The sequence below is a fragment of the Cnephaeus nilssonii genome (assembly GCF_951640355.1).
Source record: "Cnephaeus nilssonii genome assembly, chromosome: 6".
Classification (NCBI taxonomy): domain Eukaryota; kingdom Metazoa; phylum Chordata; class Mammalia; order Chiroptera; family Vespertilionidae; genus Cnephaeus; species Cnephaeus nilssonii.
Window position 1 is genome coordinate 5,334,200 of NC_137077.1, and position 27,513 is coordinate 5,361,712.

General features: G+C 60.8%; 1 protein-coding gene across 1 annotated transcript in view; it reads right to left on the bottom strand.

Annotated features, from left to right (window-relative positions):
- Window positions 1-13,848: 13,848 nt before the first annotated feature.
- CACNA1I (calcium voltage-gated channel subunit alpha1 I) overlaps window positions 13,849-27,513 on the bottom strand; it is a gene marked incomplete at both ends in the record, with an annotated part of 85,108 nt that continues 71,443 nt past the window's right edge. The window contains 11 exons of the mRNA XM_079775494.1: window positions 13,849-14,445; window positions 15,302-15,501; window positions 17,020-17,185; window positions 17,742-17,864; window positions 18,251-18,394; window positions 18,623-18,940; window positions 19,419-19,540; window positions 20,399-20,477; window positions 24,551-24,621; window positions 25,415-25,548; window positions 26,174-26,283. Of these exons, the coding sequence (XP_079631620.1) occupies window positions 13,849-14,445; window positions 15,302-15,501; window positions 17,020-17,185; window positions 17,742-17,864; window positions 18,251-18,394; window positions 18,623-18,940; window positions 19,419-19,540; window positions 20,399-20,477; window positions 24,551-24,621; window positions 25,415-25,548; window positions 26,174-26,283 (2,064 nt within the window). The remainder of the gene's footprint in view (window positions 14,446-15,301; window positions 15,502-17,019; window positions 17,186-17,741; window positions 17,865-18,250; window positions 18,395-18,622; window positions 18,941-19,418; window positions 19,541-20,398; window positions 20,478-24,550; window positions 24,622-25,414; window positions 25,549-26,173; window positions 26,284-27,513) is intronic.

A 27,513-nucleotide genomic window follows, 5' to 3' on the forward strand; every position in this document is an offset into this window, starting at 1 on the left:
TGCAGCTGCCTTGGGTTTTCGAGGCAGGAAACTGGAGAGAAGGCTGGGGGCGTGGGCAGAGGGCAGCTGACGTGAGGGGGAGGGAGGGGGAGGGAGGGAGAGGAAAGAAGGGAGGGAGAGGGAGCCTTATTTATCCTGAAAGCTCTGGGGAGCTGCCCGAGGTGAGAGGCTGGTGCATTCCGATTCATTTGCACTTAAAGTGGATCCTACGGAGGGTGGGGGAGGGGAGGCTGGGTGCCGGGGAGGGGTGAGGAGGCGAGTCCGCCCGTTGGGTGGTCAGTGGTCTGGGCGCAGAGGAAGGTTGGGAGGCCAGGCTCCGGGCTGCCCTTGGGCTCAGGGCCTGGTCACAGAGAGCTGAGCAGGTGCCAGCGCCCAGAGGCAGTGACGCGGGGGAGGCCGCAGGCTGGGGAGGGGGCGGGGGCGGCCCAGGCAGGCCATTACCCTCGGAGCCCGGGAGGAGCGGCCCCACGGTTGCTAAACCTGGTCACTAACTGAAGAGCAGTAGCACCTTCTCTAATGATGGCCAGTGCGGCCCCGGAGGCCGCGCTCTGAAGGCAGGGGGCCGCCTGGAGCTCCAGGCAACGGCAGTTCCATTAACATATGACAGTTGGAGCCAGAACCGTCTCCCCTCCCGAGGCGGAGAGAGGCCTCACCGTTTTATGCAGCTGCTACGGGAGCTGCTCCTGCCCCTTGTTTATGAGCCGCTCCAGACGTTTCTCCGGGAAAAGCGGGCATCTGGGCGGAGAGATGACTCCTGTGTAACAGGCTCAGCGTGGAGACAGGACCCACACGGAGACGCTCACGCCTCCCATTGAAATCGGGGCAAGTCTGAGCCCCGGGCACCTGGCCGGCCGGCCCCGCCCAGCTGGCAGAGGCTGGCACCCCCGAGCCCATCAGGGGCCCCAAGCAGCCAGCCTCTCTCCCCAGGCTGCCGGGCCGGTGAGAAGGGGCGCTGGGTGAGAGCGGGCCGGGGCCCCCCCAGAATCCTCAGGGTTACTGAAGGCAGGAAGATGCTTGCCGTCCAGCGGTGAGGACGCTGTGGGCCCCACACTGGCCTCAGCCCCGAGGCCGAGGCGGCCCGTCCACCAGCACCTCCTCCCCTTCCCAGAGGCTGGAGGGCCAGGGGCCTGGTCTCTGATGGGGGGTGTTGATGGGGCTCTCCAGGCCACCCCACCCAGGGCAGGGCCTCTTTGGGCTTGGGCGGGAACCTCTGTGAATGTCAGAAGTTTCAGTGCCGTTTCCAAGCTCCAGACAAGGTAACCAGGACAGACTCCACCCTCTCCCTTACAGACGTGGGTCCTGGTCCATCTCTCAGGCCAGTGCGAATCTTGTCTGGACGCGTGGGGCTTGCATGAAGAGGGCGTCCCTGTTTTATAGGCCCGCGGCCTCAGCAGGTCCCAGGCACCCGGCCCAGGCTGGCCCTCAGAAGGCAGAGCGTGTACGAGGGCCGGGCTGGGCAAGTAGCTCCTGGGCCCTGGGGGTACCAGGCCTGCCTCCTTCTGGGAGGGGCTGGGAGCGATGAAGCACTAACAGCAGAGCCAGACATGTGCCCTCAGGCGGGCGAGGTGAAAGGAAATCAGGGTTTGAACCGTATCTGCACTTCACAACCGCCTGGGACCTCCGGTGGGCAGGATGCTGCGCCTCCCCTGCCCTCCCCGCCCCCCCCCCCGCCCTCGCCTCTCATTTGCAAAGTGGGGAGAACCAGTGTCTTCCTCCCCAGGCTGCAGTGAAGCCGTGCAGGGGGGAGCCCCCCCCCGGCACCCACAGCCTGTGCCCCCCAGTTCTGGGCCCTGAGTCAGAGCGGGAGTCAGGCTGCTTCTTGCAGCCAGGGAGCCACCGGGGCCGGCGCCGTCCCATTACTCAGCGCTGGGCCCTGCCTGCCACCTGGACCCACGTTACTGTGAGGCCCGGTCATTAGTGGAGGAACGCTCCAAATGCCCGCTCGGGGTAGGGGTGCGTGCGTTGGGGTGCCGCAGTCCCCGGCGGCCCTGGAGATGCTTTCGAGAGCACCGCGGTGGCGAGGTGAGCCTTCCTGAGCTTTCCTCGCAGGGACCCGGAGCAGAAAGCTGGGCTCTGGAATTAACCGGCTTGGTATTCAAATCCCCACGCCGCTATGCACCCGCTGTGTGACCTGGGCCCCCCACAGTGGGTGCTGGTGCCTAGACACCGCCCCCCACCCCCCCCCCCCAGGAAAAGGACAGACACCAAGAACAAACGCCTGCCCCGAGGACAGCAGAGGCCCGAGCTCTGCCTCTCTCCCCTTTGGGACCCCACCCCTCCTGGGTGCTCCTGGCCTCGGGCAGCCCACAGAGGCCTGGCTGTAACTCGCCCGTGTTCAGGGAGGATGCAGGCGGTCTGGCCGCCCAGGGATTGGGGGGCCCAGGAGAGGAGGGCCATGGCGAAAGTGGCTTCAGAGAAATGGTCTCCGCTGATGCGGATTATCCCCGCAGGCCCGGGCTCTCCCAGGTGCGCCTGCCACACCCGGTGCAGCCAGAGCCCATCAATCAAGGCAGCAGGCCCGCCCCTTCCCGCCAGAGCCGGCTTCCAGCCACCACAGGCTTCCCTGACATCCCTCCTGACACTCGGCTCAGTTTCAACCCATTGCTCCTTGTTACTCCCCTGAGCTGCTCTGGATAAAGCTCGCCTCCTCCACGCCCGGCCTCAGAGGTTTGCAAGGAGACTCATTTCCTGGCTCAGGGACAGGCCATCCGTCTTCTTAATCCGTCCTCACAAGCCAGCCACCCGGGGCTCCCGGGCGCCCACTGCCCCCTCCGGCCCTGAGTGCTCTGGGCACCTCTCGGGCAGCACAGACCTGCAGCACCGCCCTCCCTCCCCCTGGCGGGGGGTAGGGTGGGGGGAGGGGGCACAGGGCTCCACAGGAGCCCCTCCTGTCAGCAGGGCCGTCTCCTGGAACGGAGCGTCTTAAGCTCGCTGGGCTCAATTGCCCGTGGTATCCCGCTTAATCCTGCCGCCAGGAGACGGACAGCTTCAAGGGAGAGGAGGAGCGAGGACTTTTTGGGACCCTACACCAATCCTGAAGGGACCTGGCCTTCAGTGTGGGGTTTGGAGGAGGAAGGGAAGCTAGAAGAAGCACCCTGGGGCTCGTTTTTTAGAAAAAGTCCCCGGGCTGCAGCCCCTGGGGAGCCCTGCTTGTCCCAAGCAAAGGGCAGCAGGATGGGCCCGCCCAGCGCCAGGCCTGACGCACAGGGGGCGCCCGAGAAGGCCTGCTGAGAGGTGGAGGAGACCTGCTGACTCCGGTGAAGAGAAAGCGTGCGTGCGTGCGTGCGTGCGTGTGTGTGTGTGTGTGTGTGTGTGTCTGTGTGTGTGTGTCTGTGTGTGTGTCTGTGTGTGTGTGTGTGTGTCTGTGTGTGTGTGCGCACGAGCACGCGCAGGGCCCAGAGGTATCTCTGACTTCCACCGCCACTCAAAGACCTACTGGACGCAATATATACCCTTGAAGGCTTAGAAAGTCAGTCATTCAACTAAAAGTGACTTAGCATCTGCTCCGCTCTGAGCAGGCGGTGGTGAGAAGGCGGAGACGATGAAAACACAGTCCCTGCTTGATGCGGTGTGCGTGCTGGAAGGCCTCCTGGAGGAGCGGTCAGCCCGCACAGACGGAGAGACGTGGGGTCCTTAGGCTAACGCGATGGTTCTCCGATGGTTCCCGTGGTGCTGGGGGGCCAGCAGCCGCTGGGGACTTGGAAATGCAGACTCTCCGGCTGCGTGGACTCAGGAGCGGGGCTCAGCGCCCGGGACTAACGAGCCCTCCCGGTGCTCTGCTGGAGAACCTCCGGGCCGGGGCCTGGGGAGACCGGCCCGAGGAACCAACATCCTGGAAATCCTCTCCTTTGGCCAAGAGTTCGGGCTTCCCAGGCTCCCGTCCAGGTGTTCGATCACCCTACAGGTGGACAGTGCGCACCTGGGCACAGGCAAAGCAGAAAACAGTTTTTCAAGGAATTTCATATTTGATGTTTTTCCAAAAAGCATCAAAATAGGCATCATGGAAAATACCAGAACCTCGCTGAACATTGTATCGTTTAGCCCCCAGATGAGACAGTATTAGAATTGCGCTATCACGTCAGCGTACGCGTAGGCTTCCCCGCACCTCGGCCGTCTTGGCCCCTGGGCCGTCCTTCCTTCTGGATCACCGCCCTTTAGAAGCGGCTCCGTGAGGGGCGCTGGCACCTGCAAGGTCCGGGCTTTGTCTGGAGACATCTCCATCTTGTTCTTGAGAAACGTTTTCACTTGGTATCGATTCTAGGTGGACAAGTCATTTATTTGTTACTACTTGATGATATTGCATCCCGGCTCCTGGCCTGGGAGTTTGCTCTCCATCGACTTGCCATTCCCGTGAGGGTCCTTCTCTCTCTTCCCTCCGGCTTCTTGTAAAATCTCCTCTTCTGTGCACTGAGATGGGTCCCCGTGTGGGTGGCTTTCTTTATCCCTTGCGAAGGATCAATTGTGTGCCCTGATCTGAAATTCATGACCCTTATCCATTCTGGGAAAGCCTCAGCCATCGCCTCTTTGAATAATGACTCTATTCTCCGTTCTCTCTTCTCCCGCTGGAACTCCAAATAGATGTGCATTTTCCTCCTCACTCCCACCTTCTCTTCTCGTCGTTTAAGCTCCGTTTCTCATTTTCTGTGTCTCCTTCCCCGGCCCTGCTGTGTGCCTTCTGCTAATCGCTTCAGCCGCATCTTCTGGGTCCGTCATTCCCTCCTGAACTGTGTGTGTCTGCGGCTGACCCCCCAGTGAGTTTCATGCTTCAGTGATTACAATTTCCACTTCCAGGGGCTCTGCTTGCTTCTTTTCCATCTCTCTCTCATATCGTCTTTCTTCCCTCATCCATGGTCTCAATTCTTCTCTCTTTAGAAACCTCTTTAACTCGTTTTTATTCCAGTGCTGCTCATGCAAACACCTGAAATCGCGGGGGCTAGTTGTGCGTGGGTGGTCTGCCGACCGACTCGCCATGGCGGCTTCCTCCTGTGTTTGGCCGTTTGAGGCTGTGGGGCTGCTGGTCTTGGAGGGACGCTGGGAGCACCCAGACCAGGGTGTGCCCCGGCCACGTGCCCCAGTGTACCAGCCCGACATCGCTTCAGGTTGATTTCTTGGCTTGGGGTTTTCTGGACCCCACATTTGGACCTCAGCTTACAAGTGTGGGTCTCAAGCACAAGCCAAGGGCAGCTTAAGCCAGTGGTCGGCAAACCGAGGCTCGTGAGCCACATGCGGCTCTGTTGACTAATGAGTTTGCCGACCACTGGCTTAAGCAAACATCCTGCACTGCAGCGGCCGGGGCCAAGGATGCCTCGCTCTCTCTTCGCTGGAGTGCTGGGATTTATAAGCCACCCCTATGCTCGGGCACCACTTTGAAGGTCCCAGCTGCCATGGGGTCTCATGTCCTACGCCCAGTCTTTTATGGGCTCAGGATAAAATGACGTCTTCCGTTCCTGCATCGTGTTAAACCCCAAGGTTCCAGGTGCCCGGGATGGGCCGCCGCTTCGGTGCAGCTGCGGTCAGCATGTGCTTCCTGGTCTGGTGGCCTTGTTTCTCGGGAATTTCCCATGATTCCCTGCAAACTTAGCTGGCCATTGAATGAAGATGTTTGTGATAACTGATCCTACATGTTTAAGTGTTTTGTAACAGGAGTGTCTCCTCCGTTACCCCCGCTGCCCCCAGAAGATCTGACTGCAGCATAATAGCTCTTGCTGGCCCCCAAACCACTTCTCCTTCCTTTGGGGTTCACATTCCCAGCCCCACTCCCCTCACCACCACCCCCCAACACACACACAGCTAAGAGTGCTCACGTGACTGCGTTCTGTCCAGTGGGACCTGTTTGAGGTCAGCCCATTGAAACCTCCCCCACGATCCACAGGATGAAGATGGAGGAGCCACTGGGTGGGTGCGCCCGGATCCCTCGTGGCTGCTGGGAGGAGAACTACCTTCGGTTTCAGACTTTCCACGAGCAGGACAAAGGCCGCTGGGATGTGGGGTTTCCCTGCTGTGGCAGCAAGCGCTGTTCGATAGTACACCACCACCACCACCACCACCACCACCCCTCCGCCCCGTGCGGCCCTAATCAGTCCGCATACAGCTGTTCCGCCGTTGGGTATCACACACAGAACCTTTGCAGGGCTCCGGCTCTCAGGAGGCGGGACCACGGGCCCAGAGCAGAGGGGCTCGCTGGCATTGCAAATGGGAAGATGGTCCGAGAGAGATCCTCCTTCCCTTCCCCGCCCGGTCAGCACCCTGGGCCAGGCCCTGGGCCGGCCGAGTCCCCAGCCCACTCGGACGTGGCCCGCTCTCAAGGAGCTCCTGGGGAGTGAGGGCAGGTGGGGCTGGGGCAGCAGCCGGAGGGGCCCCAGCACGTGGCCCAGAGCTGGCCAGGGCGCAGAGCATCACGTCAGCCCACGGCGTGCCGGCCACACTCCCCCGTTTCCTGCGGCCTGGACCGGCCCCTGAACTTGAGGGGCCTATTTTGGTCACCGCACTGCACTCTGGATTCCAGAAAACAATCGCTCCTCCTTTACACCTCCGTCGCCTGGTTACCCCGCTTATAGCAGAGGAGCACGCTCTCCACCGTCCTCTCTTCCTGTTCCTCCCGGGTCGGAACTGGGCTTCGAATGCGCGTTTCCGGGCGCGGGTGCTCTCACCCGAGGAAGCCATGCCTGGGTCCCATCGGCACGGTCAGGGGCAGGACTGGGGCCTAAACTGAGTGGCCTTTTTCCTGGCGAAGAGAAGGGCTGGGCGAGGCCCTGGGGGCCTGAGGGGCTATGATGGGTAGGCCCTCTATGCCCAGTCACTGCCGAGGGGGACCCGGCTACGTGGGAGTGAGGTCCCCAGAAACCCCCGGCCGGGCATCTGGGCAGCAGGCCTGGAGGAGAGGAGGCCGGCCTCTAAGGAAGGACAGGCCCGGAGCGACAGTGCCTCCGTGCTGCGAGGTCACCCCACCTACTGTGCCTGCTTTGGAGGGGAGCGGGGCCGCCTAGGCCTCCACAGCCTCTCCCTGCGACAGTAGCGGAGCTGCACAGACACAGCCCTGGAGAAGGGCAGCCACTGTCCCCGACTTCACCCACGGGCAGGTTGCCTCTCTGCTTCAGAGATCGGGAAACTGAGGCACAGAAGGGAACAGCACCCCCAGGCCGTCACAGCTCACCCCTCTGAGCACTCATACCTGGGAAAATCCCAACTTTGCAGCTTTCTTGATGCATGACATGGCTGGATCGACTCACGTATGCCTCAGTTTCCCCACCTGTAAATTAGGAACCCTCATCGCTCCCTTGTGTGCTGGCCTTAAGGGTGAAATGAGGTAACACGTGTGCAAAAGCCTCATCAGATGCTTAGCACATAATAAACCTTGATTACAATTATCAGGCCACAGTGCTATTATTCTAATCTTCTCCCATTAAGCACTCTGCATCTGCAAAATAGGTGATTTTGCAACACTTCATTATGAAAATTTCAAACACACGGCAAAGTTGAATTTGTAGTGAATACCCATAGACGGTAAGGGCGGACTTCTACCATTCACATTTCATAACACTTGCTTTATCAATATCCACCCATCAATCCATCTTATTTTTTGACTTCAGTCCACTTTCCCCTAAACAATTTAGTGTTTACTTTTTTGCATATAAAACTTATATATAACGAAGTGCACAAATCTTGAAAGTCAGCTGTTGAATTTTGACAAATGCTTACGCCTGTGTAACACAAGCCCCTATCAGATTAAAGGACATTGCCTTCCTTCCAGAACGTTCCCTCGGGCCTCTTTCGCTCAGTCCTGCCCCTGCTCCCAGGAGGCAAGCACTCTTCTGATGGTTTCCCATCATGCACTCGTCTCACTAATCTTGCCTGTTGTAGAATTTATCTACTACAGGACGTGATTTCATAACACGGTCCAGTCTGTACTTGTATCAGTTACCCGTGGCTGTGTAACACATCACCCCAAAATCCGGCAACTTAAAACAACAACTCTTGGGATTCCACCGTTTCTGTGGGTTGGGACCAGACGTGGCTTAACTGCATCCTCTGGCTTGAGGGGTCTCGAGTCTGCAGTTGACGTGTTGGCTGGGCCCGCAGCTCCTCTCCAGGCTCGGCCGAGGGAGACCGGCTAGTGTGGGCGGCATCAGTTGCCCTGGGCTTGTTGCCCTGAGGGCCTCCTCCCTCAGGGCAGGAGGCATCTTCAACTCCATGTGACATGGCTGCCGGTTTCCAACAGAGCAAGTGAGTGAGAGGAATTGGGGTGGCCAGGTAAACGGGCAGAGTGTGTGCCCGCCTGTGCTGCTGGTGGCCTGGGCAAGTCACCGCCCTACATAGGCTTGCCAGATTTAGCAAATAAAAATGTGAATTTCAGACGAACCATGGGTAACTTTTTAGTGCATGTCCCAAACATGACATGTGACATACTTACACTAAAAATGTGTTTGTGGTTTATCTGAAATGCACATTTAACATCGTGTCCTATTTTAGCTGGCAGCTCTACTCTGAGGGGTCGCAATGCCTTTGCATGACTGTCTCCCTCTGGTCCTTTAGGTCCCAGCTCAAATGACCCCTCCCCCCGTGAGGTCTTCCCTGAGCACCCTGTGAAAGGACCTCCCCCCTCCTCCCCTGAGTCATGCACCTGCCCCATTGCCTTCCGGGGACTCCCAGGCTCTGATGTGTCTGGAACCCACGTGTCTGTTTGCTGTTTATTACCTGTCTGCTGCTCTGAGATACAGGTTCATGAGCTGAGGCACCTGTTGCTGCTGTATCCTCAGCACCTAGCATAGGCCCAGCACATAGTAGGCGCTCAACAAATGTTTATTGAAAAGTGAAAGGGATGCCTCCCTGGGGAGCGCGGGAGGATGTGGGTGACCTGGGGGCACTGAGCACTTGCTGGTTTTGCCTACCCCACCTGCTCCCACTGGTAGCTTGCCCATCTCCTGTGAGGTTCAGGGACAGAGCTGAGCCCAGCCCCTCCCCACAGGACCAACCAGCCTCTGGTCCACAGATTCCCACGATAGCCCAGTTACCATGGCAACAGCAACCGGAGTTCACGGTGCTGGGAACAGGAGGACGCCTCTCTCCTGGAATGCCACCCCTGAGTCAGAATCTAATTTTCGTCACAGCCATAAAAGTAGTTTTGCATAATCGTACATATATTAATACCGAACACGCCAGTGTTTATTTGGTTAAAATTCATGAATTCAGGTTTAAATAAAAAGTGCTGGTGGCTCAAGTTTTTCATTTTCTTTAAATGTTCCTGGGTGGTGTTTTTTTTTTAAAGTCAGTCACTCCCGTTGGCAGCAACTTGCTTTTAATCCCATTATTAACGGGTGAGGGAGACCAGACAAAGCAGGTTGCACCCAGGGGCGGTGACTGCAGCGGGAGAGCTGGACGCTCACTCCCCCACCCTGGAGGGGCAGTGTGGGCACCCGTCACCCCAGCACCTCCTTCCTGTGTGACCTGCGAGCAGCGCCCCCTCTCTAGGCCTCCATTCTCTCGCGTAGATAAAGGGGGGAGAGGCTCCATTGGTCTTGAAAATCCCTTTGGCTTCCAAAACACAGACCCCTCGCCGACTTGTGTTGAGGCTCAGCCCTGCACTAGGCTCTGGGCTGGGACGAGGGACCCTTGGGCTCTAGGACTCAGTCAGGAGACAGGCAAAGCCATGGGGAGCTGGGAAGGCTGCCTGGAGGAAGTGGCATTTGAGCTGAGACCTGAAGGGACCATGAAGCACTAGCCAGGGGAAAGGGAGAAAGGGAGCAGGGGAGGCGAGAGTGGGCCTGGTAGACAGGACACGGGGGCCAGGCTCAGGCCTTCGGGGCCAAGGAGGTATTCAAACAGGCTTGGGACAGAGGGAGTGAACCCGGTGCCCCTACACAGGGAAGGGGCTGCCGCCGCCAGGCCTGGGCCCCCGAGGTCAGGCCGGGCCATCAGAGCGTGGCTGATTCCATGGACTTGGCCTGACCGTGAGGGGAGAAGCTCTCGTTCACGTGGGGACTGGTGTGGGGACTGGTGGGCAGGCTGAAGCCGGGGCTGCCGGTGGCACAGGGGAGGAGGGAGCGAGCACAGAAGGAAGCAGAGCTAAGAGGCAGGGAAGGGCTGTGCCCTGAGTGACAGCTGGAGCCCTGGACCCAACTGTACCTGAAGCCAGACCACCTCGGGGCCCTTTAGCTACGAAGTCACGTCCTTCTTGTTTCTTTCTTTCTTCCCTCCCTTCCTTTTCTCGCTCTGGCCCTTTCCTTTATTCTTAAGCTCCTTTGAGTTTGTTTTTTATTTTATTTTTTTTATTTTTTGTCATTTGCAGCCGAGAGTCCTGATAATATCCATAATACGAATCCAGGAAACAGTGCCAAATAGAGTAGGTTATGATTCCCGTGTGACCCATCACCCAGGTCCAGCATCTTAACTACCGAACCAGAGCGTGAGAGCCAGGCCCTGCCTCCTCCCCAGCCCAGCAGACCCTGACCCATCCCCCCGGCATGAGGGGTCCCTGCCATGGGGCACTTCTCCAGGTCCCAGACACCCCAGGCCCCAGCCCGGGCTTGATGGAGGACCCCACCTCCGGGAAACCCCCCAGCTCCACACCCACCTGCCGAAAGAGCAGCACGGACGCAGAGGCATTCTGAAATAGGCTGCTGGGTTTTATTCAGAACAACGCTGGCGGCAACTGCCACGTGGTTTCTCTGTGCCCAGGCCATCTGGGCCAGCGGGGACCAGCGCCATCAGCAACTGGGAGGGAGGTTCATTCACACCATAGAAACTGTACAGCGACTGGGAGTGCAGTAGTCACAGCAGCAGAGCCAGGCTGAGGGCTTCCCGGAGGAGGTGGCCTCTGCCTCCTCCTCAGGCCCCAGCTCCACCCGGCCCCACCGGAAACACTGATTATTGCACAAAGACAAAAAGAGTATGTGTAGCGGCTTCTAAGACCCCAAGCCCTTACACAATGCAGCAAAGGGGGCCCTGGAGACAAGGCTCCAGGGAGAGGACCTGAAGGGGAGACGGCAGACGGACGGGCACTGTGCATACTGCGTCGTTTGGGGTGCTGCCTGGTGCAGGAGGGCGGGCGACGGGAAGAGGCTTTGGCGGGGGGGGACCACCCCCCTGGCTGGTCGTGGGTCCGTCTGTGCAGACACCAGGTGCCTGCCAGCCCCCACTCTGCAGAGCCTGCACACAGACAGCGTGGGGAGCTCCACCCGCGTCTCCGCTCGCCCCAGGGCCAGGCCTGTGGGGATGAGGGTAAGTTTGTGCTTTTGTGACGGACTGGCCGTAGGATCAGGAAGGGCCCAGGGGCCACACCTAACCCTCCCCGCTGCAGCTCGTCCTGGCCAGCCCATCGCAGCTCCTGTCCCCCAGGCCTGGGAACAGCACTGGGCCGCCAGGAACCAGACCGGCTCCCAGGACTCCCCAGGCGAAGAGCCGCTCCTCTAGGCTCAGCGAGTCCCACCCCGGCGCACGCTCTGCTCTCTGGGGCCACTTCCCTGGTGTGGGCCACCGTGCCTATGAAACGGGGTGACGCCTGCGCCCAGAAAGTAGAAGCTGCTGACCAGTGTCCATGCCGTCCCCTGGAGCCCAAGCCAACTCACCCACTTCACCCAGACAGGAGCCCACTGCCCTCCTCCAGGCTCCGGCACACGGGTCCCTCGAGGAACATGCTGAGTAATGTGTGTGCTGCTCCCTCTAACTTCGACTGCTGGGACACCCCCCCTTCTCATACCCCCGCCCCCAGTGTGGGTGGGGAGGGCGCGCAGAGCCAGACAGGCCTACCTCCCCCTCTCCTGCCCCATAATGAACCGATCAGCACAGCAAGGGAGGCGGCCCCAGGTGCTCTGGAGCAGCAGCTTCCGTCTTGTGCCCGGCCTCCCCCTCCAGGGATGGGCCACCCAGGGGCAGGACAAGACCAAGAGGGAGAGCCCGGCTAGCCCCCCACCCAGGAGGCTGCCGTCCTGTACCCTCACCGAGGCCAACCATCCACACGTTGGGTAAGGAGAGAGCGCTCCGGCGGTGCAGGGCCCAATCCAGGTCTGCCTGCCTTGCCGGCCCGGCTCCACGGCACCGACAGAGCCCTCGGCCGGGCTCTGCCTTCCTTCCCACCCTCCTAGAACTCAGGCCAATTTTTCACACTCCAGGTACTCGGGTGCCGGCCCCCGGGGCGCCCCAGCGTCTTTGCTGCCAGGGCCCTGAGGGATTCGGAGCTGGCCGCTCAGCCTCCCCAGGCCTCAGTTTCCTCACCTGTAGAGTAGGCCTGGCCACCTTCCCCACCCCCACCACCAGCTACCAAGGGAAGGGCTTTGCAGGCTTCTAAGCTTACGTCGCTCATTACCTCCTTCCTTGGCTACAGTGCCCCCGCCCCTGGGGTCCCTGTGCCAGTCTGGGAGACACCCAGAGCCTGTCCAAGCAGCTACCCCCCACCCACCACCTGCCAGCCCGGCCTGAAGCCACGTTCTTCAAGGTCAGGGTTTGGGAACAAGGACAGGCCCCCTAGGCAGGGCCCAGCCACAGCATCTGAGATTTCAGAGGGGAAAGGCCCGGTTATTGCTGAAGTGCAGCGTGTCCCACCCCCGACGGCCACCACCTTCCCAATCTTCTTTAGACTGACCTGTCTACTCACTTTTATTAAAAGCTTAGCCTTGACCTAAGCAATATGTCTGTGACGTCCAGGGCTCAGCGACTGCTGTCTTCCTAATAAACACTGAACTAAATGCATAACTGTTCACAGAAAAATGCCCGTCTGCAAACCGCGCGAGAAGCACTGCTGTCGTGAAACCTGCTCTGCAGCTTTGGGAAGGCGGGAAAGTGAAACAGGGGTGTGTGTGTGTGGGGGGGGGGGGGGCGGGGGGCTGGCTCCAGGTGACAGGGTGTGAAGGGCGGGGGGGGGGGGGGGTCCCAGGGCCCAGGCAGGTTTCCACGCCTGCTCCCACCGGGAGGGTAAAAGGCCACGGCCAGCACCGGCCAGGGGCACCCTTGGACCTCGCCAGCATCTCAGGGGCTGTCCTGTCTCCTGCTGCCTCCACTCCTGCCCTCGGCTTCCCGGGGGCAAGGCCATAGCAGACCCCCACCCCGGGAAGTGCCCACTGGGGCAGGGGCCTCACCCGGGTCACAGCCCCCGGCCAGCCTCAGAGTTGTTCGCCACCCTCACCCCAGCCCTAAGAAAATACAACTATCACCCCTGATTTTTCTAAAGAAACACATCTAACTGGTTGACTAAGAGTCTGTGGACTCTGGGTGGGTGCCTACAAGACTGTTGACACAACTAGACAGTCAGGAACAACAAGACAGACACCCCACTACGTCGGGGGGGGGGGGGGGGAAGGGGCGGGATCTTAGCAGCATTTCTTCTTTAAAGGAAAAAAAACGCACCCTGAATGACATCGCTTTTTCTGAGCCTGTCTCCTGGGCTCTGGGGCCCTCAGAGGCCTGAGGGCCCTCTCCACGCTACTCCAAACCCAGGGGAGACCCCAAAAAGTAGGGGTGCTGGTGCCCCAGCAGGACCACCTGCCCAGGGCGGGTCCGGCCTGGGTCCTAAGCATCAGGCCAAAAGCTCTGTCTGGGCCCCAGCCCGCACTTCAGCACTTTCTGGAAGTCATATGCTCTCAGTAAAAAAAATAAATATATATATATGTCTGTCTCTCTATATATGTGCATATATATATATACATGTATCTGCATGGGAAGGACCGCGGCCAGGCCGCGTGCGGGCTTTGCCTGGGCCTCAGCCCACCCAGACCCGACTCCATGGCGCTGGGTGGCCGGGCGCCGGGTGGCGGCGCTGGGGGCCCCGCGGAGTCCAGGCTGTGGACCGAGTATTGCTGTCTGCCCCTGGCTCCTGAGGTAACGAGGTGACGGGAGGGCGGCTGGGCCCTGCGGCCCTCATCTCTTCCTCTTGCTGGCGGCGTCTGCGGGCTGCGGCTCTCCGGGGGGCTGGGCCGGGCCCCGCGGGTCCTTGCTGTGATCCGCGGCCCAGGAGGGGCTCCGGGCCAGGCCGAGGGGCCCGGGGGCTCGGGGGCGGCCGGGGCCGGCAGCCAGGCTGCTGGTGCTGCTGAACCTCCGCGCGGGCGGGAGCCCCGAGGGCGCGGGCGGCGGGCAGAAGAGCGAGGTGAGCGAGAGGCTGCTGAGGGTCTCCGAGTGCTCGCTGCCCCCGCCCCCGCCGCCCGCGCCCCGGCCCGCGCCCTCCTCGTCCGAGGGGTCCATGGAGTCGTGGTGGGTGCAGCCCGGGCTGGTGGAGCCCCCGCTGCTGTGGCTGCGCTGGTGCGCCCCCAGCCCGCGCCGGCTGAACAGGCCCCGGCCCCGCAGGCTCAGGCGGCGGGTGGCGGGGGACAGGCCGGCCCGCGGGCCCGGGGCGGGGGCGGGCGGCCCCAGGGCGCGCCGGGGGCTGTCGCTCAGGGTCAGGCTGTCCTCCAGCGTGGTCTGCAGGCTGCCCGCTGAGCTGCTGCGGCTGGCCTCCAGCGACGTGTCGCTCCCGGTGGCCTGCGGGAGGCACGGGGGATGGGGACCGGCCGGTGTGCCCCCACCCCGCTCCTCCAGCAGCCTGCCCACCTCAGGGACAGGCACAGCCCTTTGACCCTCAGGAACTGCCTTCCCCACCAGCTCTCCCCACCTGCTCTCTGGGCCCCAGCGGCAGCCGGAAGTGGCCTGCTCAAACCCAGTCAGACCCTGGCCTGAGGGTCCCACCACCGCCCCCCCCACCCCGCCCCCACTCTGCTCACATGCTGCCTGGAAAGCCCATCCCAGATCCCACCCCCCCACCCCCCCACCCCACCCCCCACCCCCGTGCTCCCACCTCAGGGCCCTCCCAGCCCCTCCACCTGACTCCCAGGCCCCTGCTCCCGCCATAGACCCCTCTCCTGTGCAATGTTTTCCCCAGTGCGTGTCGCTACCAAAGAGACTACGCTTTATCCACTGATCTTGGCATTCTGTCTCCCCTCCCGCACCTCCGAACACACACATTAAACCCGATGTAAGCCCAGGGCAGGGACTCCGAATCCTGTAGCTGCTACAGCCTGGAGCCTGCACGCAGCGGGGCACGTAGCTGGGCTGACAGCTACTGAGTGAACAAGTGCCTGGAGGAGCCCTGGGCCCAGCCCTGCCTCCACCACACTGTGCCGTCGGCCAGCCCCTGCCTCTCCGAGCCCTGAGCCCTGGTCCGCCCCCCACAGTGGTTTCGGGGCTGCAGGGCCCTCCGCGTGCCCGGGTGTGGCCCTGCCAATCCAATGCAGGTGGCCCCCAGGCCAAACCTCCCATCCCCCACCTGCCCCTCCACCTCCAGCCGGGAACTCAGATGTCCCCCAGGAGGGGGGCTCCCGGAGCCAGGGCGGTGCCTTACCTGCCGGAGGAGGGTGCAGTTGACACTCGGTGACCGCAGGGATGCCCAGGAGCCCTGCAGGGCGATCTTGGGGAGGGCCCCGGCCCCGGCGCCCTTCTCCGGCCCCTTCTGGCTGGAGGACACGGCGGGGTGGAAGAACTCGGCTGGCATGGGCAGGAGCGGGCTGGAGGCCTCTGGGGAGAAGGGGCTCGAAGGTGCGGCTGGGGAGGGAGGAGAGGGCGCTGGGGAGCAGGCTCAGGCGGGCGGGCCCCTGAGGGTGGGCTGGGGGGGCCGGGGCTGTGTGACTCTGGGCAAATCTCCCTCTCTGAGCCTCAGTGTCCCCACGGTGAGCGCAAGAGAGACGCAGTGAGCCTGCCCATGTGATTCCTGGGAGGACAGGCACAGGCCAGGGCACAGCTTTTGGAGCCAAGTGGACTCAAGGACCCCGCGCTCCTGCCTCTGAAAGGGGGACCCGCTGCTCCCCTGAGGGGTGGAGAGGAGGTTGTAAGAATCAAGGCAGCTGTGCGGTTCCCAGCCCAGTCCCAGGAGCACAGCAGAGGTTGTGAGCGCCACGCCCAGGCCTGGCCGGACCCCGAGGCGCGTCAGGCCCTGGGGCCCCTCTAGGACAGCAGGCAGGTGGGCACGGCACTGCATGGGCTGAGCAGACAGATGCTGCTGGGCCTGCCTGGTCTGCTCCGCTGGAGGCGGGAGAGGGGCCAGGACAGGGGGAAGGGAACATGCGGGCGGGGGCGGGGGGCTGGCCAGTGGCCTCTGCCCACAGCCCCCTCCGTCAGTGCCTTCTAGGGCGAGGGGGGGACGAATGAACTGGGGAATATGTAACCAAGGCGACCGGACAGGTTGAACATCCCCAGGTGCAGGGACTTCTATTCTACGTCATCTTATTAGTGAAGGAAAACGCAAACAAGGGGTTAACTAAAGGGGGGTGAGAATGGCTCTTGGGTGCTGTGCCCTGACTTGTGGTTCAGGAAGTCTGGGGTCTTAGCACCTAAGCCACCATGCCCAGCCCAGAAGCCACTGGTTTTAGGATGCGTCCTCGGGAACGCCACCCCACCCCCAGCTCCTGGGAGGTTTCCATGCCAGGCCTCCCGGAAGAGTACTGAGGTGAGCTCGGGGTCTTGGGGGCCCCTCTTCTGCTGAGCGGGTCTCTCTGTCCCCCTCCTCAGCTCAGGCTGTGAGCCCAGGGTCCTGTCCCCCTCCAAGACGACTCGAGGTGACAGTGGGCCCTAGTGATGGACAGGCCAGTTCCGTCCTCTGTCCTGGTGCCCACAGCTAAGCCTGGAGCCCACGGCACAAACACGGGATGCCAAGGGAGGGCCAACGGGTACATGTCAGGACCTTTTACAAAAGGGCTGCCTCCCGCCTGGGCCTCAACCAGGAACCGAACCCACAACCCAGCTAGGTACGTGCCCTGACCGGAATCGAACCCGCAACCTTTCGGCGTATGGGGTGACACTCCAACCAGCTGAGCCACCTGGTCGGGGCTTGGATATAATTTTTATCTCATCTCTAAGCAGCAGCTGGCCCTGGATCTTTTACCATTGTTGTATCAGACCTGAGGTTCCTAGCTTTTATTGTCAGTTATTTATCTAGTTCTCTCTCCACTCAATAGAATAAATAGTCTGGGGCAGGGGGTACTGAGGAAAAAACTCAACCAGCTGCCTCTGAGGCGGCCACCGAGAGCAGGGCTGCGGGGAGCTGGTGGGGCGCCGACCCCTCACCTTGGCTGCCCTCATGTTTCAGCCAGGACCGGACGGGGCTGAACGGGACCGCCTCCATCTCGCACAGGAGGTTCTCCGGACCCGCGGAGACGGCCGTGTTGGACAAAGGGAAGAAGCATTCGCCCAGGTCCCCCACGCGAATGGGCTCGGCCGGGTCTGGCTCGCCCTGCGGGAGACGGAGGCAGACGGTTAGGACGGGGAGGAGGAGCAGGGCCAGGCCCGCCGCACTGCCTTCCTGCCTTCCTGCCTCTGCCCCACGGGCTCTGCCGGGGCCGCTCTCTACGCCTGGATGGCCCTCTCCTCGCCCTGTCCACCTGGCGACAATCTGCATTTTCCAAACCCAGGGGGAAGGGCTCCACCCCCAGGAAGCCCTCTGATGTCCCAGGCAGGTCACAGTTCACTGCCCTCTTGACACTGAGGTCCCTGAGGGCAGCGGAGGGTCCATTACTTGGATAAAAAGTATCCGAGGCAACAAGGAGCAGCCGGGGCCGCTGGATGCTGTGCGTGGGGTCCTGGCTGAACTGGTTGCTGTGTGACTTCAGGTAAATCTCTCCCCCTCTCTGAGCCCCACTGCCCTCATCTGACCAACAAGAGCCGAGGGCCTGGTCCACAGCAGGCGCTGCTCAGAGCGGGCACTGGGGAGAAGCAGTGTCCTGGCGGAGCCGGCGGGGGCCAGCCGGCCAGGACAGACTCGCTGTCCGGGAGCCCGCAGGCCTGCTCACCTTGCTGTCCTTAGGGCGAAGCGGGCAGGCTGTGGGGTCCTCGAGACTGAGGTCATCGCCCAGCAGGATGGACGAGGACTTGTCTGAGTTCAGGGAGAAGGCTTCTGTCTCGGCCAGCTGCACCTGCAGGGAGAGGCGGCGGCCTCAGGTCCCTCACGGGGCGGGGACTGGCAGGGCTGGTCCCCCAGAAGGACACAGGACGGTGGTCAGAGAGGTTCAGAGGTCTGGTGAGCATGGATGGCATGCCCACCTGGGGAGGGGGCCCAGCCTAGGCGGGGGTGGGGGTGGGGGTGGGGGTGGGGATGGGGAGACACAGTGGCTCACAGCCAGTGAAGTGCCAGGCCCGGGCGGGGCCAAGGGCAGGGGAGTTGCCGGGAGCCGGGAGCTCCTAAGCTGGTCCACTGGCTGGTCCACAGACCGAGTGTCCCTGGAGGCTGGCCGTCGTGCGTCAGGGCAGCGTCTGCCCAGAGCTGGGCTCCCCCGGCCAGCCCACCGCAGGCCCGGCTCACCTCCTGCTTGTCATGGCAGCTCCGGCAGCCGGCCGGGGAGGCGTAGTGGTGGAAGACGGACCCCGACAGGTTGTCGATGATGGTCAGCTCCCCCTCCAAGGAGTCCTTGATGATTAAAGAGACGCTGTCCAGCCACAGGTTCTCCTAGGCGGACAGGACGGGTGGGGACAGGTGGGATTATCACTGGTGGGGCCTGTGGGGTGGGCGGGGCACAGCGGCCCTCCGTCCTCTGCACCTGTGGCCTGGGCCCGACCCCTCGTCACAGGGTCACTCAGAGCTGAGCAGGGGGTCCCCAAAAGACGGAAGTCTCTGCCCACGGCCACCTCTGGCAGCCCCAAGATGCCGCCCTCGGCGACCCCAGCCCCTGCCCACCTGGGCCGGAGAGTAGCAGTGTGGGCACAGGTGGCCTTCGGGGTCTCCCCCTCCGCCGGGCCCCCCTGGCCCTCCGCCGGGCGGCCGCGGGCCGGGCCCCAGGCCCTGGGCCATCTCGAGCTCCAGCTCGGCGTCCATCTCGGCGTCCTCCTGGGCCTCCTTGTTGCTGTCGTCCAGGTGCTTCATGAGTACGGCCACCACCACATTGATGAGCACGAACTGGGCCGTGAGCACGAAGCTGACGAAGTACAGCGGCGACACGAACTGCAGGCTGCTCAGGCAGCTGCGCTCGTCGTGCGTGCAGTCCCGCAGCGTGTCCTGCGGGCGGGCAGGCGGCAGTGAGGACCAGGGTCTCGGCTCAGGCCTCACCTCTGTCTTCCGGGAGCCCTCCCCGCCCACCCCAGGCTGGAGCCAGATGGTCTCTGTGGGGTGATGGACAGGGCAGCAAATGCCAGGGCCCGGGCATAAGGAGGAGCAGTGACTGCAGCCCCTGCCCCGGGCTCTGGGCCCGCAGTCCCCTCTGGCCCTGGGGGGGGGGGGGGTCATGTCCCCTAACACCTGAGCCCTGATCTGAGCATGTAGGGGCGGACGGAGAGCCCCTCTGGCCTCACCTGCACCTCACTGGGCTTCTGGGCCCCAGGCAGGGCCCCCGGATGCTCGGGGCCTTGCCCTCCCCTCCCATGTACAATGGGGCTGGGCAGGCAGGGGGGCGAGAGTCCTATCGGCCGGGACTGTCACCAGCACCCTTGCTCTCGAACGCAGCCCGAGTTCCCCCTGCCCAGCCCGCCCACAGTACCTTCATGATCCCGTTCCAGTTGTCGCCAGTGGAGACCTGGAAGAGCGTGAGGAAGGCCATGCCGAAGTTCTCGAAGGTGGCGTGCCGGCTCATGCCTTCGCACGGGTTGTCCTCGTTGCAGACTGAAAGGAAAGGCGGTCAGCTGGCCCGCTGCGGAGCCCGCCCGGCCTCCCCTCAGAATTCCCACTACAACCCTCGGAGGTGCGTGCGCACCGTGCCCTGCCCACAGATGGAGAGACTGAGGCTCAGGGAGGTGGCACACAGGCTGGGGCTCAGGCTCAGGTGAGCCTGGCTCCTCCCCCAACTCAAGTCTCAGTTCCAGAGGGAGAGGATGGGGTGGGCGCGGGCCGGCCCCCAGGGGAGCCCTGCTTTCTGGAGCTGGCCCTGTGTTGCCCTGGCTGTCCTGCTTGTAGGGGTGGCCCTGGCCCAGGATGGGCACTGGCTAGTGGGCTCGGAGGGGGCATCTCCAGAGGTCAGACAGCTTGGGGCTCGAAGTGGGCATCCGCGCATAGGCCTGGGGTGTGCACGCGGACCCAGGCCAGCGCTCTCTAAAGCTCCTACTCACACGGGAAGGGGGTGTGGATGGCCGAGGGCCTCCCATCCATCCCCCCATGGCGTGCTATTGGGGCATCGCCCCAATGCAAAGACCCTGATGTGCCCGGCTGGCGCAGCTCAGTGGTTGAGTATGGACCTATAAACCAGGAGGTCATGGTTCGATTCCTGGTCAGGGCACATGCTCAGGTTGTGGGCTCAACCCCAGTATGGGACGTGCAGGAAGCAGCCGATCCATGATTCTCTCTCATCACTGATGTTTCTCTCTCTCTCACCCTCTCCCTTCTCTATGAAATCAATAAAATTATATATTTTTAAAAGGACCCTGATGTGACAGTCTCAGGGGGCTCTCAGGCCTCCCCACAAAGGCCCTTATCCAGACCCGGTCCACCCCGCCCCCCCCCCCCCCCCGGGCCGGCTCCACTCACCCAGCTTCCCGAAGAGCTCCACTCCCAGGGCGGCGTAGATGAAGAAGAGCAGCATGAAGAGGAGGCCCAGGTTGCCCACCTGTGGAGACAGCAGGTGGACTGGACTGGGCCCAGGTCGGGGGCTGGGCGGGGGGGGGGGGGGCTGCAAGGCCAGGGAAGGGTTGGGGTGAGGGCCAGCAGGCTCCAGTTAAAGGGCCAGCCTGAGGGTCAGGCTCTGTGTCCATGGCTGCCACCCCCACATGACCTCCTGGAGGGCAGGTGCCCAGCGCAGGGCACAGATGATGATAAAATGCTTGTGAAGCCTTCACTGTCAGCAGCCGGATCCAAGCATTTCATATTCATTAGTTCACGTATCCACACGCTGGTCCATAAACTCTCTTTCACCCCCATTCTTCAGATCGAGAAGGAAACATACTGAGAGGTGAAATACCTTGCCCAGGGTCACGTCGCTAATACTAGAGTGGGCCGGAGATTCAAAGCCAGCCCACTGGCCCCAGGGTCCATGAACACAATCGCTACTCCATATACCTGTGTGTGGTTAGTGCCATCCCCTGGGTGAATACAGAGAGGAGGGGAAGGGTGTCTCAGCAATAATGCCTCCTCCTCCACGAAGCCTGCCTAGATTTCCTCCGGGCATACTGGGATGCAGTCTAACAGTGTGAGTGTAACTGATGTGTCCCTGCCAGTGTCTCCCCGCTCTGGGAAGCTCTTGAGAGCAGGAACATGACTAGATTAAGTCACATCTGCTTCCTCAGCCCAGTACGGAGCGTAGCCACGGAGAGGAGTGGACTTGGGAATCATGCAGAACTGTGGGCCCCAGAAGCGTCCTGCATGCCCAGCCACCCCTGTCCCACAGCTCCTGTGGGAAGAACATGTCCCAGATTCCAAACCTGTTTCAAATCTATCTGTATGCTAGAGACCGCTTTTAACTACGGATACGATAAGGCTCAAACACATTCTCACCCTAGAAATGAACTATCTCCTAGACCGCTCAGAAGGCCTGCATGGATAAGTCCGGAAGACGTTTGCATTAATTGCTGAAAAGTAAACCGCGTTAATCACAGCCTCCTAATGCTTTTTTGCTCCAGAGGAGGGTTCCCTTCCGAGCTGCTCTACAATCACCCCAACAGTGTCTGACTAATTAAATGATGCTCATTCATTAATGAAACGAGCACACACTGAGCACCTGTGAGGCAACGTGTGAGGCCCTGGCAGTGGGGATGGTGCGGGAGTGGCCTGGGCCCTGGGCTCAGCTCCCCGCCTCTGCAGCCCCAGTCAGGAGATTTGTGAGCCAGCGTCCACCTCAGCCTTTATCAGTCCTTCCCTCCTCCCTCAGCCTCTTCCAGCGCTTGTATGGCTGCAGCCACCTCCTCGCCCACCTCCCTGCCTCCAGCCTCTCCCTCCAGTCCATCTTCCTCGGAGTTGCCAGAGCAACCTTCTAAAAGGGTGAGGCCATGCCTGGCCAGCGTGGCTCAGTGATTGAGTGTCAACCTAAGAACCAGGAGGTCACGGTTCGATTACCGGTCAGGGCACATGCCTGGGTTGCAGGCTCCATCCACAGTGTGGGGCCTGCAGAAGGTAGCCGATCAATGATTCTCTCTCATCATTGATGTTTCTAGCTCTCTCCCTCTCCACTCCTCTCTGAAAGCCATAAAAAATATATTTTAAAAAATAAAAATAGCCAAAACCGGTTTGGCTCAGTGGATAGAGCGTCGGCCTGCGGACTGAAAGGTCCCAGGTTCGATTCCGGTCAAGGGCATGTACCTTGGTTGCGGGCACATCCCCAGTAGGGGTTGTGCAAGAGGCAGCTGATCGATGTTTCTCTATCATCGATGTTTCTAGCTCTCTATCCCTCTCTCTTCCTCTCTGTAAAAAATCAATAAAATATATTTTAAAATAAAAATAAAAACAAAAATAAATAAAAGGGCAAGGCTTCCCTTATCTAGAACCCCCTGTGGTGCCCACTGCCCGAGTTTGCTGTCCTGGCATCAAAGGCCTGACCTAGCCCTGCAGGCCCGCTCCCAGCCTGACCTGCTCGCTGACTCCAGCCTCAGGAGACAGACCCCATCTGCATATTCTGTTCCCGCTGCAGGAACGACCCTCTCTCTGTCTTTGACTGGCAAATGCTTCCTCCCCACCCCTCAGAGCCCAGGTCACCAGCCACCTCCCCTGAGGAGCCTTCCCTGATGCCTCTTCCCTCTGCGTAGGAGGCAAGGGGCTAAAGTTTCATTCTTACAGCACTTTACAGAGAACCAGGGCAATGTCCAGGGCCAGCTAATAGATTTGGAGGGTGAGCCTGCGGCCATGCCACGTGGTAGCTGGCACTTGCGTCTCTTAAAGTGCTGATATGATTGTGATTACTATTGAGCCAGGGACCACCTGGGCATCTTCATGTGCCCTGTGCCAACTCAGGGTTGGTCTGGGGAACCACCCAAGGATACCCAGGGGTCAGAACAAGGGAGTTGGGGCGGGAGGGAAGAAGGCCAATCTAGCTGGGGGCACACAGCACCCATCCCCATTCCTGGCAGACTCTCATGCAGCATTTCCTATGACCCTGGTCCCATTCCTTTCCTATAGGCAAGGAAACCAAGGCAGGAGACGTTGGGTCGCATGCCCAGGGTCTCACAGGGGACGAAGCTTTGATCCCAGGCAGGGTGATCTGAGTCTGGGCTCCACCCACTTCCTGCCCGCACACCCTGCAAGCCCAGCACTCACCCCGTCTTCCATGTGGCAAATCTTGGGAAGAGATTCAGTGTTTGGAAAAAACACATCTCTTTGCATGAATGTCCCTGCTTTCAATCCAGACCTGGTGAGAGTCATGTCGCTTTCCCTTTGCAACTGGGCTGCTGGGAAGCTCACACCAAACTGGAGAACGGGACTCGCTAACATGCTTAGCCCGGGTCACTGCGAGCATTAGCGGTGCTCCCGCCTTCCCTGAGCTGCTCATCTTCTATCCTCACTGCAGTGTGCTGTATCTGTGCCTTTTATTTTAAGACTAGAGGCCCAGCGCACGATTCAATCGTGCGGGTAGGGTCCCTAGGCCTAGCCTCCTGCGATCAGGGCCATCTTCTGCCTGTTCGCCAGTCCCCAGGCCCAATGCTGCCTCCGCCGCCGCCACTGAGCTGCCAGGCTGTTGGGATCACCAGCTCATCCCCAGCCGCTGCCGCTGTTGCTGGGGCTTGAGGCGCTGACGAAGGGGAGCACGGCAGGGGATCCGGGTGCGGACAACCGGCTCCCCGCCTCCGATGGCAGCGGAGCTGGGTGTCCAGGGTGTCCGAGGCAGCCCCCCTCAGCGGCCGCCAATCCAGCCGTTGAGAGGCGGGGGGGGGGGGGGGGCGGGAGTCCCACGCCTCTCAATGGCTGGATATGCCACCCCGAGTCCCGGCCCCCAGCCTCCCACCACCCAATCGTGGGCGTAGCGGAGTGATGGTTATTTGCATATTGCCTTTTTATTATGAAGGATGCCTGAGGTTCCTTAAGACTAGATGAGTCATAACGAATAAACGAGTGTGCACGAGGCGCACCTCAGAGCAGAGACCACCCTGGGGCGGCAGGGGAGGGAAGGGGAGCCGTAAGTAGTCAGGACAGCAGGGGAGGGAGAGACTGGAATCTCAGACTTCCCAGGAGAATGAAAGATGACCCCTCTGTGGCCCTGACCCTATCTCCCTCCCACTGACCAATGGGATCATTTCCTAGGATCAGTACCCATGTCAGGGTCTCATGCTGTCCCCTTCTAGAATCTCAAAACAGAACCTCTCTGTCCACAAGGTCAAGTCCGAAGTCCTCTGACCCCTTCCCTGATGTCCCGTCTGTGTCAGGGCCCCTTCCTCCTCCCCAGCACAGGGGAGGCCCCTTGCCACACTGCCCTGCCGCCTCTGCCTCCCTGCCAGCCTGCTGACTCCTCAGGGCAGAATGTGGGTCCCCAGGGCCCGGTAAAGAGCGGGGTTGGCGAGTGCTTGGTGACATCAGCCAGAAAGAGGCAAGACACCTGCTCCGTCTCTCACAGTCCCAGCTCAAACTGCTTCTTTGGAGACAAGGTTCTGTGCTGGCTCTGGGCAGATTCTGGGAGAAGGGAAGACAGGGCTCGCCCCCCAGGGCCCAGCATGGCACCAACAACAGGCAGGAGGGGCCGCCGGGGGACGCAGCTCTTACCTGGGGCAGAGCTTGCACCACCGTGTCCAGCAGGGCCCGCATCCCCGTGGCCATCTTCAACAGCTTCAGCACTGCGGGGAGAGCCAGCCCGCCACTCAGCCCAGGCCCGGGGTCGGGCTGTGCACGTGTGCAAATGCCGCAAGCACGTGGGTGAGTGGGGGTGTGCGAAAACTTGTGGCACCAGGTGTAGACATCGGTGTAAAAAAGACCGAAAGGAGGGCCCGCCCAGTGGGAACCAAGGGATAGAAGTGTATGAGGGGGAAAGCATGAGAGGGACTCCCTAGTTCACCGCGACGAGGAGAAATGACCACCAAGTGAGTGCCCACACGCTTCCTGCGGCTACAGAGGGCTCCGGCGTTACCCTGAGCTCTGCACAGCCACCCCCACCTCGGGACCTGGAGCCACAGCAGGTGCAGGGGCGGGTGAGAGGCACCGGGGTGAACACGGAGGAGGAGGTTTTTGAAAGAAGCGTGGGAACAGCCTTGGGCGGCAGGGGGTCTGGGAGAAGAAAGGGGAGTTTAAGGGGCGTTGAGGCCCGTGTCCCAGTTGGTGTTGGAGAAGTGAAAAGAGAACTGCGGGTGAGGAAGTTCAACCTGAGGCTGGGCCGCGTGGGTCGTGGTGTGAGGAGGGGGTGCCGTGTGCTGTACGGGACGGCCTGCGGACGTGGGCCCCTGAGCGTGTGTTGGGTGTCAGCTCCTCCTGGCTTCTGCTCTTGCTGCTCAGCAGGAAGCCCATCGTGCCCAGTCCCCTCCCCCATCGTGCCCAGTCCCCTCCCCCATCGTGCCCAGTCCCCTCCCCCATTGTGCCCAGTCCCCTCCCCCATTGTGCCCACACTCCCCTCCCCCACCGGCCCCCTGTCCTCACCCCGGGCGATACGCAGAACCCGCATGATGCGGATGATGGTGGGGTTGATGGGCAGAGCCGCGTTGATCTCGATCTCCTCCAGCGTGATGCCCATGACCGACAGCAGCACGATGGCCAGGTCCAGCTGGTTCCACCTGCTCAGGGGACACAGGAGGGCAGGAGTGGGAAGCAAAGTGAGAGTCACCTAGTTCAGACATACCTCAGTTCGGAGGAGGTCCCAGCTCTCCACCCTCCTGCCGTGGCTGGCAGGGATGTGTGGCCACCCTTCCGACTAGCCCTCCAGACCCCACCGGGTCAGCTCCCTCTCTGCCCTTAGCCTCCAAATCCTCAAGCAAGAGGCTCACCAGGCCAAATAAATACCTTTGGCCTCCTGCAGGGGAGAAGAAATGGACTCTGACTTCTGGCTGTAAATCCTGAGCCCCTGTTCCCTCGGTGTGGCCTAGGGCTAGTCTAGCAAGCCCTCTGAACCCTATTTGTTCCCTCTGAAAAAGGAGGAGGTGTGCCCTGCTCTGCCCGTGGGGTGTGGAGGACCCATGGGAGCTGTGATGAGGAGACTTGGTAGAATGCCCTGCACCCACCAGGTAGTGCTGTATCGACTTCCTGTTCAGGGCTGCAGGCAGCACCCGGGGCCCCTGGTCATCAGTGCCCAGACACTATTAGTTCCGCTCCTCTGGCTGCTCCAGGCTTCCCCGGGGATCAGGCCTGCTTCCCCATCCTGCAGCCCCTTCAGTGCTGCCATGGCCCGGCCCCGCCACTCACCGGTCCTTGAAGAAGCGCCGCAGACCAAATGCCACCAGCTTCAGCACAGCCTCCAGCACAAAGACAGTGGTGAAAAAGTAGTTGCAGTACTTGAGGGCTATCTCCAGGGACTGTGGGGGGTGGGGGGGGGAGGGCAAAGAGAAGCATGATCCAGGCCCCAGGACCTGCCCCTCCCCCATCTTCCTCTAGTCAGAAAGTCTCTGACTTTTAAGAGGAGAATTTAATCCATTCACCTTTAGTGCAATGACCTATGTGTCTACTTTTATTCCTTCCATCTTACATAATGTGCACGATTTCTTTCACTGCTTGTTTCCTTTTCCTTCTTTCTGCTGGCTTGGTCCAGGTACCCCTCTTTGGAAGCAGTGTTGGTTAATAGTTAGGGGTCATGTTTAAGAACCAGACTGCCTAGATTTGAATCCTGGCTCAGCACTTACTCCTTGTTCACTATGACTTTGGGCAGCTTACTTGACCTCTGGGAGTTAGTTTTTCAATCTGGGGATTGATAACAGTACCTTACTTCAGAAAGTTGCTGTGAAAATTAAATGAGCTAATAGCCCCATGCCAGACAGGATTATATATTTAAACTAGAGGCCCTATGCACAAAGATTCATGCAAGAATGGGCCTTCCTTCCCCTGGCTGCCTATACCACCTTGACTCTGGCCCGGAGCCGCCTTCCCGCCTTCCCATGCTACCCAGAGGCCCGGAGCTGCTGCGGCAGTGTGGAACGCCTACGTCGTTGCCATGGTGATGACACAAGTGTCCCACCTCACCCCCGGCCACTCAGTGCCTGTGTATGCAAATCAACCCGCCATCTTTGTTGGGTTAATTTGCATACTCACTCCTGATTGGCTGGTGGGCATCATGAATGTACGGTCAATTTGCATCTTTCTCTTTTATTAGTGCAGATACTTGGTAAATGTGAGCTATTATTATTCCATTTCTTTGTGTTAATTTGGAAGTTCCTTTCTGCCAATGGTTGCCTTCCTTTCCCCTGCATGCATAACATTCCTCTCCTATCATTTAAAATAAGATACTCACTCCTCACCTGGAGGCTCTGCTCCCCTCTTCTTCCCCCATCTCTGATAAGAAGCTTTTGGGATGCACTTGTCCCTACAAGCCCCTCACACGCCCCTCATGTACACTGCCTGCAACTAGCTAGGAGCTGGTCACCCTCTCCCACCTCTGTGTTTGCCCCCAACAGTCCTGCTACCTGAAATGCCCTCCCTCCCCAGGCTCCATATGCCCAGGCAGCAGTGGGGGCCACCTGGCAGTCCTTGAATACAAATCAAAGTCCTGGCTCCACTGCTTTCTGGCTGACTAATTGGGGCAACATGTTTTC